Genomic DNA, 13,907 nt, shown 5'->3' with positions numbered 1-13,907 from the left:
CCCTCTCACCAAGCCTGGCTGTTCTATATTTAAATGTCTGCTGGTTTCTTGCCTAATGTTAGCAGCTGTGCCTGGGTGTGGTGTGTGTGTAACTGCTTTTGAAAGAGGCTTTGAACCAAATCCGTCAAAACTGATGTGGGGAGAGTTAAAGCACAACCCCACGGCAAGTGTTGCCCCACACGAGACTGCCAATCCTGTGCTGAAAGACAGCCCTTTGAGGTGGAGTGAGGATACTGCCTGGGCCCTGCTGGGGACCGCACTGAAACACTGCCAAGCCGCAGTTTTGTTGGTGGGGTCTTCTGCAAGGTAGCAGCTCTGTTACTGTGGGCTTTTTCTGCAATTTACTGGTATGTGGCTGCCGTTTGGCTGCCCAGTGACATCCCCTCCTCCACCTCTGCCGTGTTCAGACCAGTCTCAGCCCTCAGACTGTTTATGCCAGGGGATGTCTGCTGTTTTCTGACACCAGGGGAGGGCAAACTGCAGGAGCCTAATTGCAGGGTTCAGTGTGCAGGGGGCACATAGCACTCAGTGCTAGCAAGGGAGGTCTCTTCCTCCCTGGTAACTTTCCTTTACCTCCAAACTAAAATGCTGTAAAACCTCTTGACACTATTAGGTCAGAGGGCAATCGGTGCTGAGCTGCTGTCTGCTACTATGCAAATTAGACTTTATGTCATGGCTTTTTCTGAGCTTGCTTTCCCATGAACCCCAAAAGATTTGTACAGCCGCACACCGGCAGTGCACGTTAACTAGCAACCAACAGCAACATAGTGGAGCAATACAATTTCATTACAGCTCAAAGAATTTGCATTGGATTAAAATAGCTTAGATTTTTTCACTAGCATTGTCTTCAATTCCTTTTCTCCCCCCCTTTTCTGCTTCAGGCAAAAAATGAGGGCTGAATGCTGACTAAACCAATTGGACTGAGAAACACAGGGGTTTTAATCTTGAGCTTGCAAGCCGGGGGGGGCCCTCTCAGGGCAAATAAAATCCATTGCGAGGTTTTCATTCTGACTGAGCTAGCACAGACTGCCTAATCAGGAGCTGATACTGTCTGAGTTGTGCTGTGGGAAAGCCTCTAGTCAAAGGCATTTAGATCCTCTTTGATGTAAGAAAATGGGGAAAATTCATGGAAATGTGAAGGAGTAGCAGATAGTAAAGAAAAGGTGAAGAAAACATAGATGGGATGCCTGTGTCATTAGTGAGATCAGCAGTAAATCCAAGGAGACAAACGGAATCAGAAAGAGTTTTATGGTTTGGGCTAATTTTTACAGGGTTGTAATAAGCACAATAACTTTCTGTAAAGTAATTTTTACAGTCAATGAGAACCATATTTCATCTTCTAATTAAAAATGAATGTTTTTTTCAGATCACAGGGAGGCTTTTCAGTGGAGAAAACATTCCAGACCAGCATATCTATCTGTGACTTCTACTTGGAAATTTTCTTTCTTCCAGTATTTAGTGTCTGTTTAGAAATACTCTGAAATATTTCTGCATTTCTGAGGATCACCTTCTTTTTCCTGACCCTTTATTTGGAGAACTCTTTGAAGCATTTAGCTGTGTGCATGCATGGGGGGAGTTGAGCTGTGGGATGGGGAGGAGGGACAGAAGTATGAAGGAGACTTCCCAGCTGGTCAAGCCACCACTGCATCATGGAGGATATGCCAGCCTTGACTATAGTAATGGAAAGTGGTGATGGTGAATAGCTGCCCCCCATAGCCCTCCAAACATATCTGTACTTGATTAAATGCAGGTACAATTGGAAGCCAAAATCTCCTTAGTCCTATACTCTGCAGAGATATAACTCTTCAGTAGCACCTCAGGGAGGTCTCAACTTCGTATGTAAGAGTAGTGTTTATAGTTGGTGAGGTTAGTGAACTAATGCTTCTCAAAGTTTTTGGGGATGGAGTTTTGCAGACCATCTTATTTTCGCGTGTATGATCCACTGCATAATTGCAGCCTGTTCCTCTTTGTAAACTGCTTTACCTTGGGTAAAAATTTCAGAAACCTTAGTAAACTGGCAGCTGCAAGCTGACTTTGAAAGGGTCAGGGCCTCATGGACAGCCTGTGGAGTTGCAGCTGGACTAAAGCTGTGCTGAAAATGGACTCTTCTAGACTGGATTAAGCTAATTCAGAAAAATGAGGGTTTATTCTGGAGCGAGGGTGTCTTCAAGGAGATTTTGATGCAGTTATATCAGGTTAATTATTTTTAATTAGCTATTCCCATAACTGTCCAGAGGATATGAGCTCTAAGTCACTTAGTTCCTTTTGAAAACGAAAATGTTGCCTTTACCTACCCGAAACTTGCAGGGTGTGATTATTCACCCAGCATTGGTTTTATTCATGGACTTCAGCTGGAGCTCTGGAAAGGAGAGAATTTGCAAACACTAAATAAAAAATGCTGTGATATTTTCACCTATGCTGTTTGCATACAAAGGTAGTGACTGCTTTAGAGAACCAGAGTTGCCTGTGTGCTATGCATGAATGAAGACGTGGGCCACTCCACCTGCTTTGCCAGGAAACGCCAAGCTGGGAGGGCCATGGCCATGGTTGAAGCAAACGGGTCATGATTCAGACAGAGACTTGCAAGCCCAACTTTGCAATTGTTCCTCAACTTTGTGGACAAACTGATTCTGGCCAGGCAGAAAACAGTGGTTTAATCCCAGTAGTTTTTCCTTCTTGGCTTCTTAAAAATGTCAATGAAAGAACAGGGGTGGATAGTATGTAAGTGCTGGAGGGAGCCAGCTTCCCACCCACTGAAGGCAGTAGTGTCTGGGTGGACAACTAGCAACTCAAGGGAAATGTATGTTTTGATCATAGTGAAGTACACAGGCAGTGGCTTTCTATTATGCAAAAATCAGAATAATAAACCCCACCCTCCCCGTCCTGGCACTCACGCTGTTAGGCCGGATGGGAGTGCCATCAGCAAGCATCAGACTTTGTGCTCTTGGGACTTACACCTTCATGCTGAAGCAAATGGTGGGGAAGGTCTGTGCTGTGTGTGCTGGAGCTGCCATTCCCCACATTTCAGGCAGCTGACTAGTGAGTCCTGGAGCCACTGCCTCTTTTGGAGGATTGGGCAAATTTAGAATGAGTAGTCTCTCCAAAGAGGTGAAGTTTCTTAAGCTGCTGCATTGATTTTTGTTGCTGTGAGTGCCTTCTTGGTTGTGGGTAGTTTTCTTTTGGCAGTCTGGACACTGTGGGATAGGTGAGTATTTGCAGGAGCCATTTGACACTTTGTCTTAATTCTGAAGGCAACCCCGCCAAAAAAAAAAACAACAACCCTGGTCTCTGCAGTTTTCTGATCCTGATTTCCCCTCCTACAGCCAGCCTGCTGTAGCCATGCTTCTGCCTTCCCTGCCCACCCATTGACCAGTGGGAAGCCTCATCCAGGCTTCTTTCTGCGCTGCTGCTGGTCTCTCAAAATGTCTTCTAGCTACAGTCTTCTGACCATGAGTTATGCATGGCACATGTTTTTATGGAAAGTTGCCTGCACAGTGTATCTTAGTACTTGGACTCAGGTTAAATAATACTGCCACAGCAGTATTTACCCTGATTCAAACCAGCTGAGGAGCTGGCTAATGAATTGGTGGTGTGCTTTAAAGAAATGCCATAATCCCATAACTCAGAGATTTGCCTTTTCTCATTGTGTGAGGGTGTCTGTAGCTTGTCTCAAAGATGCACTGCTCAGGTGCACAGAGCTTCCAGGTCTGCCTTGTTCCAGCAGGAGATACTGGTGGGGTGGAGGAGCATTGCTCGTTTTCTTAAGCAGGAGGAAGTGCAGCGCTGCAGTAAGAGGTTATATCTAAGCTTCTGTGGAAAATGTGTCTGTTGATACAATACAGCAAACCAGAAGCATTTATGACCTTGGACGTGTGAGGTCTGGTCTTGATTGGAGACTGCCACCTTGTTCAGCATAGAGCATGACCAGTTCAGGAACTGACCTTCTGGGGGGCTCTTTTTTGTCTCCTCTGCAGTGCTATGTTTTTGTGCACACATTTACATACACAGCAACTACAGGGGAGGTGTTCAGAGTAATATCAGTGCATGAGTGTACACATTATTAACTTTCATGTTGTAGAAGAGTTACAGAAGGGAGTTTACAAGACATTTTTAGTGCAAGTTAACTATTTAAATAAAGTTTAATTACATAAATTATTGACTTAAGCCTCAGTGGAAGCTGGTTGCAGCCACAAGTAAAGGTGATCCACCCACCTGAAGCATCTTGCAGGACTTCTGTGTGGAAGCAGCAGCTCAGATTTTCTTTACACCAAAAGGTTGTACCATTCTGACTAAACCCATTTAAACAATCACTCATAGAAACCATAGCATTACTTTAATTTAAGCAGAGGTTGGTTGTTTTTGTTTGTTTTTTTTTTTTTTATTAGCTTAAGGTAACTAAGAAGATCTAAGATAGATTTTTGTTATCCTGACACCGACCTATGGCACCGATAGCATCCCAGTTATTCCAGCTCCTCTTTGTTGCCTTGAGCAAGTGTGGAGGGCCAGATCACAGTGGCATTCGCATGTCACCTGCATGCAGCCTGGGACTATATGCCTGCAACCCTGCATGCAAGCGCTGCTGTCTGTGATGGAAAGATAAAGCCAATGTGGCAGGGCCAAGACTTGTTTCCTAGTGAGTTGTCCCTCACAAGTGAGATCCCAGGCAGATTAAATGATCACCGCTAGGATATTTTATGCAGGTGCAGTTTTACTACACAGGCAATAACTTAAATGCTACAACCTGTCCCCTTTAGTTCTTGTTAAAAAAGCTTGCTCTCTCTTATTTCTTTGAGGAATAATAATGGTCCTGTTAAGCTGGAAAGAGAAAACCTCCCCCTCGTTTAGAAAGAAGTGCCAGAGAAAAAGGGAGCGAGCACGTTGGCTTTTAGGAGAGATATTTAGTCATTCTTCTCTGCAGAAGGCTGGCAGGGAACATTGCAAAGTTCATTTCCGAATCAGAAGAGCATGTAAAGACTGCTTGTTTTATTCACTACATTAATCGTACTTCACATATTACTCATAATATTAAAATACCCAAGTCGCTTTACTGTATACAGAGACATTTAGCTGCCAATTTTCAAATAATCGTAAATTGAGTGTGTCTGTTTGAGCCAGCCAAAATAAGCCTGATTAGATCATGAGTATATATCTTTGCACGTGGGTGTAGGGGGGGAAGAGGGACCACCATGGTGGGGGGAGTGCTTAACACTTTGGAAACATCGTCAAAGGAGCAAAAGAGAGGAGAGGATTATGGTTCCTATTTTTATCTGCTTGTGTATTTCTCCACAATGGGTCATATCCTTCACCTGCCATTTTTAATTTCCTTTTTCCACAGATGAACATGGCTGAGCTTTTCTAACAGTGCATCTCTTTGCAGTTCAGCATTGTGTGCCTGGCATTTCGAATCTCTCAGTGAATAGCATCAGGTTTATCTTCCAGCCCAGTCCTCAGCTCCCAGCAAGCATTGAAAGGGATTGTCTTACAGTGGACCTGGGAAGATTTACCGTGAGTGCCTGAGGTCCCCAGGCACACTCCACTGCCGCCTGGCATAGTGCCTGCAATGACATCCCCTTGCAGTGGGAGCAGCCACGTGTGGCTGGATCTGGCTCCAGACACTAGGCCAGAGCTGACCAAGCTCGGCTGCTAGTAGGAATCAGGCTTCCTCCCTCTGGGAGACCTTACAAACAGATACTGCTTTTAGCTTTCCTTCACAAGACAGGGCAACCCCAAATCCTTGTACCTTCAGGATTGGTTCTGGTTTTGCTTTCCAGAGCTCCAAAGCTGGTTGCTGCTTCATTGCACCAGACTCCAGTGCAGTGTGAGCAGGGGGAGGTCAGCTGCAAAGCTCTGAAAAATGATATTGCAGAGTCATTGGTAAAACCGTATCCCCAGGAGGAATGTGCATCTGTAGCTTCTCATTCTTGGAAGATCTTTTCAGTAGATGTAGGGGTGAGATGCAATTTGGTGGCTCCTAAATACACCTCCTGAGCATCCTTGAGGATAGCTGTTGCTGTTCCTTCCTCTGGCTGAGTACAGACTGGGAGGTGGAATGTAGAACAAGACACCCAAAGAGACAGTGCAGAGCAGGAAGACTTCTGCCCTATGTTTTTTGTAATATGCTTTAAGATGTCATCTCCCTTTCTCAGGTGCAACTTTGAATAGGAAGAGCCACAAGCCAAAATCTGTGTTTTCTCTTTGCGGTTCGTAGGGTTGAGAGGGAAGAAGGAAAAAACAGCTAAAATGATAGCATGTAACCCTGCTGTTAATAATCACACTCATTGCTTTTGTTACCATTTTCGTAAATATATCTTAAAATACCCTTTAGTCGTCAGTGTCATCATCTTTATTTCACACATGGTGTAACTGAGTCAGACAGAAACAAAATAACTTGCAGTCACTGCCAGCAGTGGGAATGGTCATTTCAGTAAAAGTCATATTGGAAATTGAGTAGCAGTAGTACAAGCAGTGGAGCGGATAAAGGCTACTTTCTTGTGTGTAAGTGTTGGGAAGCTGAAGCACCTGTGTGCATGTCAAACCGTGAGGCTATAAAAGGTGGCACCAGGTTGGGGAAGGAGACTTCTACTCCCTTCCACTAATGCTGGAACAGGTTTGGTCTCACCTTTCGCTGGCATTTCTTTACCTTTGTCCTCAGACCTAAGCTCAGTGATTTAGGCTGATGTGTCATCAGACTAATTGTGTCAGGTGTATTTCAGGAGTGTTTCAGAGCTTCATCTTGAAGCACATACTTATTTCAGTAACCCTTTGAGGTGCAGTCTTGCTAAGTTCGTGGGACCAGTAAGCATCCCTGCTAAGCATGTGGATTGGTAGGTACCTGCAGTACCTGGCAGGTTTTTGCCATTCAGCATCCTGGAATACACGGTACTGGTGGCCATACACGTCAGGGACAGACAGTGTTGGGTATGTGACTTTCTGTTTGGCTAGAGAATTTTGTCATCTCCATCCTGTCTTCGGTTGTGTCTGATTGCAGCGGAAAGTCACCACCTCTAAGCAAGATCTGCTTGCAGAACAGTTACAAATTGCATTGAAAATGAGAAAGGAGTGTTTTTGTAGGACGGTGGTTGGTCTCTGCTGAGCACATAGCGGCTTGTCTCACTGTCTGTCTTAGAAACTCTAGCCCTGTTGTTCTTTCAGTACAGCCTTCATTTTCCTTTAGCTGAAGCAAGAGCGTAAAACTTTGAGAAATGAGAAAGCGGTAATAGGAAACAGTCTTGGTAACCAATTGCCCCTTTTCTGTTCTTTCATTTTTGAAAACGAATGATTAGTTAAATTGACTTAAAATTCATAATTGTCCAGTGTTTCTTCTGCTTTTTTAAGAACTAACAATTCTTGAGATTACATTCTAGTAAAAGGATGCTGTGTTTGTGAGTGAAACATCAGATGTAGTGTCCAGCCTGGATAAATGCTGATTTGTTGATAAAGAAATCAAGTAACCGTAGCTCAGACAAATATATGCCAACAATGCTGGGAATAACATCACCAATCTTACAGTGAAACTGTTAGTTGTCTCTGTGATGAGCCATAGAGACAAAAATATACTTTAAAATACTTCAAATATATTTAATCTATGAATATATGAAAAGTTATACTTAATATACTTAAAGCACCTAAAATATATAAGCCAGAGTTTTCTGAAATTACTTATTTCAGTTGTGCAGCTGTTGAAGTTACCAAGTTGGAACAAATCAAAAGGAACTGATTTTTGAAGATGTAATCTATTTTCTAGGTAATAATTCCCTTTAAGGCATCTGGGATGGGGTACCATAAGTCACCTATGACTTTTAAAAAGGTCCTGCAGTGTCTAGGCGGAGATGTTAGGCTTAATGTGGAAGTGATACCCTTCTAAAATGTGATCGGGTGCTAATGACTTCTAATGTCCTCTTTCAGTATCCACAATGGAGTAATAGCAGTGTTCCAGCGTAAGGGTCTCCCGGACCATGAACTTTACAACCTCAATGAAGGAGTCAGGTAAGAGACTTGACTCTACACAAGGTGTTATTAGGCAGCGTGCATAGCACTGTTTGCTAGCACTCACGCTCAAAAGCTTCTACAGCAGTATTACGCGGAGATTTTTCCCAGTGGTAGTTTCAGCCAGTACAGTCAGTTTGGCCTCAGTGAATAGCTGTTGCTCATGTGTGTCAACATCTCGCTGCGTAGTGAGAGCTGAGCTCCTCCTTCTGCAGGGGAGATACTCAGCTGTGGGGAGGATGGATTATTTCAGTCTGTCTAGATGTACTGCATTGAAAACTAAGGAAAGAAAAACCTGGATCCTTCTAGTAATGCAGCCCTATTTCACTGCAACGATGCCCTTTCCGTAAGTGCCAACCTAGCTCTGAGGTGCTTCCCTTGCACCCATGGAGGATGTAAAGCCTCCAAGTGCTCAGTTCGACAGTGCAAGGGAACATGTCCTGCCTGACATAGGCTGAATATGCTGTAGACATTACAAAGCTGTCTTGTCAGCACGCTGACCTGAGTAAGGCACCTTAAGATTCCTCTTTCTTTCTCATACTTTGGTGATACTGTGTGTAACAGACTAAATATAGACCAGTGAGATGTATAATGGGAACTCTTTCTTTCCTGGATAAAAAACATGTGAAAATCCTACCATTTGAATTATTTAAGTTATAGTGGCAAAGAAAAGTTTACCAAGAGGTAAGCTGGTATCTGAATTTACACAGCACTTCACCTTTTGCTACTTTTTATAGCATATATTACTATTTAATAAACCCTCTCTCACTGACAATGGCAAGGTAGCAGATTTCCTTTTAGAAATTTGTCCCAGCACTTTGAAGAATAAATGATAGAAAAGAAACTACACTTTAGAAAGACAGACAGCTTATTACATTTCCTGACTGTCTTCTGATAAGAGTCTCAGTGATTCCCTTTCCCTTACTGCATATTCCCACTCTGTCCAGGCACCAGAGTCTGACAAAATCCATAGGATATCCAGATACTCTCTGGTTATCGTTCCGTGTGTAGTTCCTAGTCTGGGATAGCTGGCCCAGTCTGGTTCCTTTAATAGTGGGAATATCTTCAGAGAAGCCCTGGCAAATGGCATTTGGCCTGTGATCTCTCTTTTCCCCTCTCTGTCATTTTGAAATGAAAAGAATCTTACTCTCCAGTTATATCGTACTTCTCTGGGGAGAAAATGACATACAAAGAATAGCTTTTCTAGGGTGGCTGTCAGTTACCATGATCCATCAATCATTTTGAGCTAGTTATTGGAATAATGGTTGATCATTATTACTGTAAGTGCAGTTAGGATTCTACATCTTTATCTGAATGACAAAAAACGGTAGTTCTGGGCTGAGATTTCCTGGCCCAAAGCATTTGCCTCAGGATGCTTATCTGGTGGTAAGGGACAGGAGAGGAAAAATTACCTGCTGATGTGACAGAGACAAATATAATCTTATATGAACCAACAAACAGAAGATAGACAGATAGACATTATTTGGTGAATTGTGCCTAGATTTTGCTTTCATTTACCTGGGTATAAATGCTGCAACATGATGATGCTTGGTAATCATTGTGGTTTAACCCTGGATGGTGACTGAGCACCATGCAGCTACTCGCTCCCCCCACAGTGGGATGAGGGAGAGTATCAGAAGAGTAAAAGTGAGAAAACTCATGGGATGAGATAAAGACAGATTAATGGATAAAGCAAAAGCCGCACACACAAGCAAATCAAAACAAGAAATTCATTCACTACTTCCCACTGGCAGGCAGGTGTTCATCCATCCCCAGGAAAGCCGGGCTCCATCACATGTAACAGTGACTTGGGAAGACAAACGCCATCACTCTGAATGTGTCCCCTCCTTCCTCCTTCTTCCCCCAGCTGATATACTCAGCATGGCATCATATGGTACGGAATATCCCTTTGGCTCGTTCAGGTCAGCTGTCCTGGCTGTGTCTCCTGCCAATTTCCCATGCCCCTCCGGCCCTCTCACTGGCAGGGCCTGAGAAAAACTGAAATGACCTTGACTTAGTGTAAACATTCCCTAGCAATGACCAAACCCATCAGTGTGCCATCAGCATTATTCTCACACCAAATCCAAAACACAGCACTGCACCAGGTACTAAGAAGAAAATTAACTATCCCAGCTGAAACCAAGACAGTGATATAGGTGTGTTGAGTTTATTGCAACATCACAGGCAACTGAACAGGCAAGTGACTGCAAATAGACTGATTTTTTTGCCTTTTTATGATAGGCTTTGCTGCTGTATGATAGACCCATTTCTTTTTGTTAGGGTAAGGATAGTGCTGCTTTGTTATTAGCTCAGCTGATCGCTCACTTTGGGGAGAATGCCTGGCGACTCATACCTGAGCTGATGGACAAAATACTGTGAAATCTAGACCAAGCTAGAAAGCTGCTGTTGTAAATGAGCAGCGTAACTCTCTTGGGATGAGTGTTTGGCGAGATGCAGCACGGCTTTCAAGACTGGTTCTTGTCTACTGCTGCTTTGAGGTTGTTCCCTCTTGCCTCCAAATTGGCGTGAACAGCCTTTTCTAATTTATTGCTAAAAGCTTTCCACCCTCTTGGTGACAACTGAGTTTGGTTTTGTAAAGCTTCTTATGTGTGTCCTGCTTGCTTCGCTTACAGAAAAAAAAATAAGATGAGAAAACTGTGAGTGGGCGAAGAGGACACAGCAGCCAAAAGATCTGTCTGTAGAGGAGAGCATGGTAGTGGTATTTTTGAAACATGCCTGTTCACACGTGCAGCCACTGGCTCTTTGCAGAAGCTACTGCACTCCTGCTGTTTGCTTCATTTTACTGCCAACCACATTCAGTAACGTTTTAGAGCCTCCTGATTATTTGCAACCAAAGCCCTTTTGCCTCCCTTAAATTCAGCTTGAAACCTAACTAAGAAATTACTTACTTGGCACATACCAAAAATATCTGGATTACTGCTATTGTTATTTAATTCAAAATAACTTTTTTTGGGTTAATATTATTGAATGCAAAAATGTCTGATTCATAAACATGACCTCAGAAGTTGAACAAGTGTGTATTTGCCTTACAATTGTTTTAGATGCATTTTCCCGACAAGTACATAAATAAAAAGAAACAAATAGCTGTTATTCCCACTGGGCAGAATTTGAATGTGGAAGCATTCAGGTAAATGGCTAGAATTAGTAAATTTTTTCAACAGTTACAGGATAGTAAAAGAAGTTATTTTATTTTACCACTTTAATTAGAGCAGCTTCTGGGATACCTTTCAGAATTAAACCTTGAATATCCATGTTGACTCACAGACCAAGTGTAAATATTTAAGTTAGGTTATGCCTGCAATATCTGCATCGTTTTGACTCAGGAATGTCACGTATATTCAACTACTGTATGTCACATATGTGCAAACATACGTGTAACTTCCTTTTCTGAACACACATCTTGAGGCTTTGAACCCTGATTATGTGTGCTCTGATTATTTAAGAAAATATCAGTGGATACAAATCTGTACAGTACCATTTACTTTTCTTCCAGGTTTGGCTCATAAAAGCTGCCACTCATTTACACCCATGCCTTTTGACACCATTCTGGCATTCCTGTGGCATTAGAAAGTGGCCTTAGATGTGGAGTTACATACCACACAGAAGCCCTATTACCAATAAAGCAAGTGTGTGATTTGAGTCTGTTTCACATCGCTGTAATTCCTGAATAACTCTGCTAAAGCTAATGAGGTACAGTACAGTTGTGAGAAGATACTCCAGTGACTGCGAGTATCACCAGTGTGTGACCTGTACATTACTACTTCTGAGCCCTTGCTAGGTGAATTAATAGGGGATTGATTCAAAATTCAGGTAGTAAAAATCCATATGCATATGCTTACTGTTTAGTATTTCTCTTGGTGTATGTGTGATATTAGTAATCATATAGTGTTTTTTCCTTTCTGCATTTCATGTACCATATGTCATTTCAAAGTGTTTATTTACACAACTTGTAAATCAAGGAAGAAAAAGAAGGAAAGGGAAACACAGTGGAAGCAGGATGTCCTGTATTAAAGCTAATACATATTTATAGCTGCCTCTTTTCTGAGTTTCAGGATACTGATTTCATGCAAACAAAGCACATTTTAGTGGCATTTCCTCTTCCGCAGCAAGAGTTCAAACCCAGTAAAATCACTTGTTTCCATTTGCTTCATTTAACAGATACTATACAGTGTTAGACTTTCCATTCTGAGTAATGTTGCAAGAGTTCATTTCAAAGTCAACTAACGCAGCAGCACCAGGAAGATACAAAAAAGTCAGGAGCTATTTTAGAATATTTTATGTGAATTTATATTATCATCTTAATTTATGAAGTCATTAAACATGCAATGAAGATCTGATACCGATGGTATATAAGCTTCATAGGAATACAAAATGACTGGCTTCAAAGTCAGATGTGCTTGAAACGAGGTGTGCTGTCTGATCAGGGATCTCTTCTAGGTTTAATCAGATTTTTGCTGGATTCCACCATGATGTCCACATACTGAGATCAGTTTATTCAGTAATCTGAATTATCCAGTATCTGACAGGTGACAACCTAACTGATTTTTGTTAAAGGAAGTTAAGCAAGGATGAAAAAAATTGCAAGCGGTGTCTTAGAATCAGTTTTGTTGTGGTTCTGTTTTAAATGAATATGGGTACAGAGAACATCAAACACCAGTGTTCTGATGTGGCCTCAGGGCCTCACTGTTTCACTAGAAATTAATTAAGTAGTGTGAAGTATCTTTATTATTAGGGATTCAAAAAGAAGGCATTAATTTTGCTGTCAGTTCTTCTACCCTGTAAACAGAGATGCTAATGTAGCCATAGTGCTGCTTGGTGTGATGCACTCCAGTGCATATAATTAACTACAGGCTGGTTGTTTAGTTCATTCACAGCTGAAAAATGGAAATGTGGTGGGGTTTTGTTTTATCAGAGGGATAATTGTTGGATAAGTGGAACATAATTCTTATTTCCTGCTCTAAATGCCAAGAATTATCAGTAGAACCTAAAATATGAAAGGAGAACATACTTGCAAATCACCTGTTCAAGACTATGAGGAATCCAAGACTAGACTTCAAAGAGCTGCTAGCTTGAGGAGAAGATAGAAGATTAAGCAAAACCTGTCAGCATAAAATATCAGTATTTTTTTGAAACAGTGGCACAAAGAGATATCTGGGAATAAACTGTCTTTATCATAGGAGAATTCAAAACTGCTACTTTCTTCTTATTTTAACCTAAAAATGGTTTATCTAGCCATGCTCAAAGAAAAACCTTTAGTGCTATTCCTTGTCATCCAGAAAAAAATCACACCACTTGGACAGTGTATTTCCACTTTGAGTGAGCATGCCACAATTTGGCTATAGCATCCTTGTACTCATTGACATACTCCTAAGGCTTTAAGACTTCAACAGTCTCTGGGGGAGGTGGGTTTGAACCCCTGCCAAGGGCTTGTCAGTGGGTACCATTGAGGATGGGGTGTCAGGGCACTGCAAGGGTTGTCCTCTCCTGTATGTTACAACAGCATGCCAAGGTGGCTAGCCATACAATGGCCATTCATGGCAGTGAGAGACCTGTGGCTAAATCCTGACCTGGCTTTGAATTTTTTTGTCTATAGTTTGTCTGAATTAATCTCGTTTAGCTGAAAAGGATTTTGATGCTTAGGAGTATCTGAAAACCACTTTCCTTTTGTTTATTTTCTATTTCATTTATGCCTAGTGTTTCCACAGGGTGCTGTGAGGTCACTGTGGACATGTGCTTAAGGACAAATAAATAAGATATTGTATTTCAGCCTCCTAAAGATTGACCTGCTCCTCCCTTCCCTGGACTTTCAGATCTCAAGGGGCTGTGCTGAAGCATGTGCTGTTAAAAACATCAGTTCCAACTGCTGCAGACTTTTTCATGATGCATAGGGATACGCTGGA

The 13,907-nt window shown here is 42.2% G+C and overlaps 1 protein-coding gene across 7 annotated transcripts in view; it reads left to right on the top strand.

The window, feature by feature from the left end:
- PRR5 (proline rich 5) overlaps positions 1-13,907 on the top strand; it is a 93,967-nt gene that overhangs the window by 41,988 nt on the left and 38,072 nt on the right. For 6 of the 7 annotated variants that reach the window (XM_040595379.1, XM_040595377.1, XM_040595375.1 and 3 more), the window contains one exon: positions 7,906-7,986. The exons of the other annotated variant lie outside the window; for it this stretch is intronic. In XM_040595379.1, the coding sequence (XP_040451313.1) occupies positions 7,906-7,986 (81 nt within the window). The remainder of the gene's footprint in view (positions 1-7,905; positions 7,987-13,907) is intronic. 7 annotated transcript variants of the gene reach the window in all.

The sequence above is a fragment of the Falco naumanni genome, chromosome 5, assembly GCF_017639655.2.
Source record: "Falco naumanni isolate bFalNau1 chromosome 5, bFalNau1.pat, whole genome shotgun sequence".
In the NCBI taxonomy this organism is placed as follows: Eukaryota; Metazoa; Chordata; class Aves; order Falconiformes; family Falconidae; genus Falco; species Falco naumanni.
The sequence above is the reverse complement of the archived record's forward strand: the minus strand, read 5'-3'. Positions and strand labels throughout refer to the sequence as shown.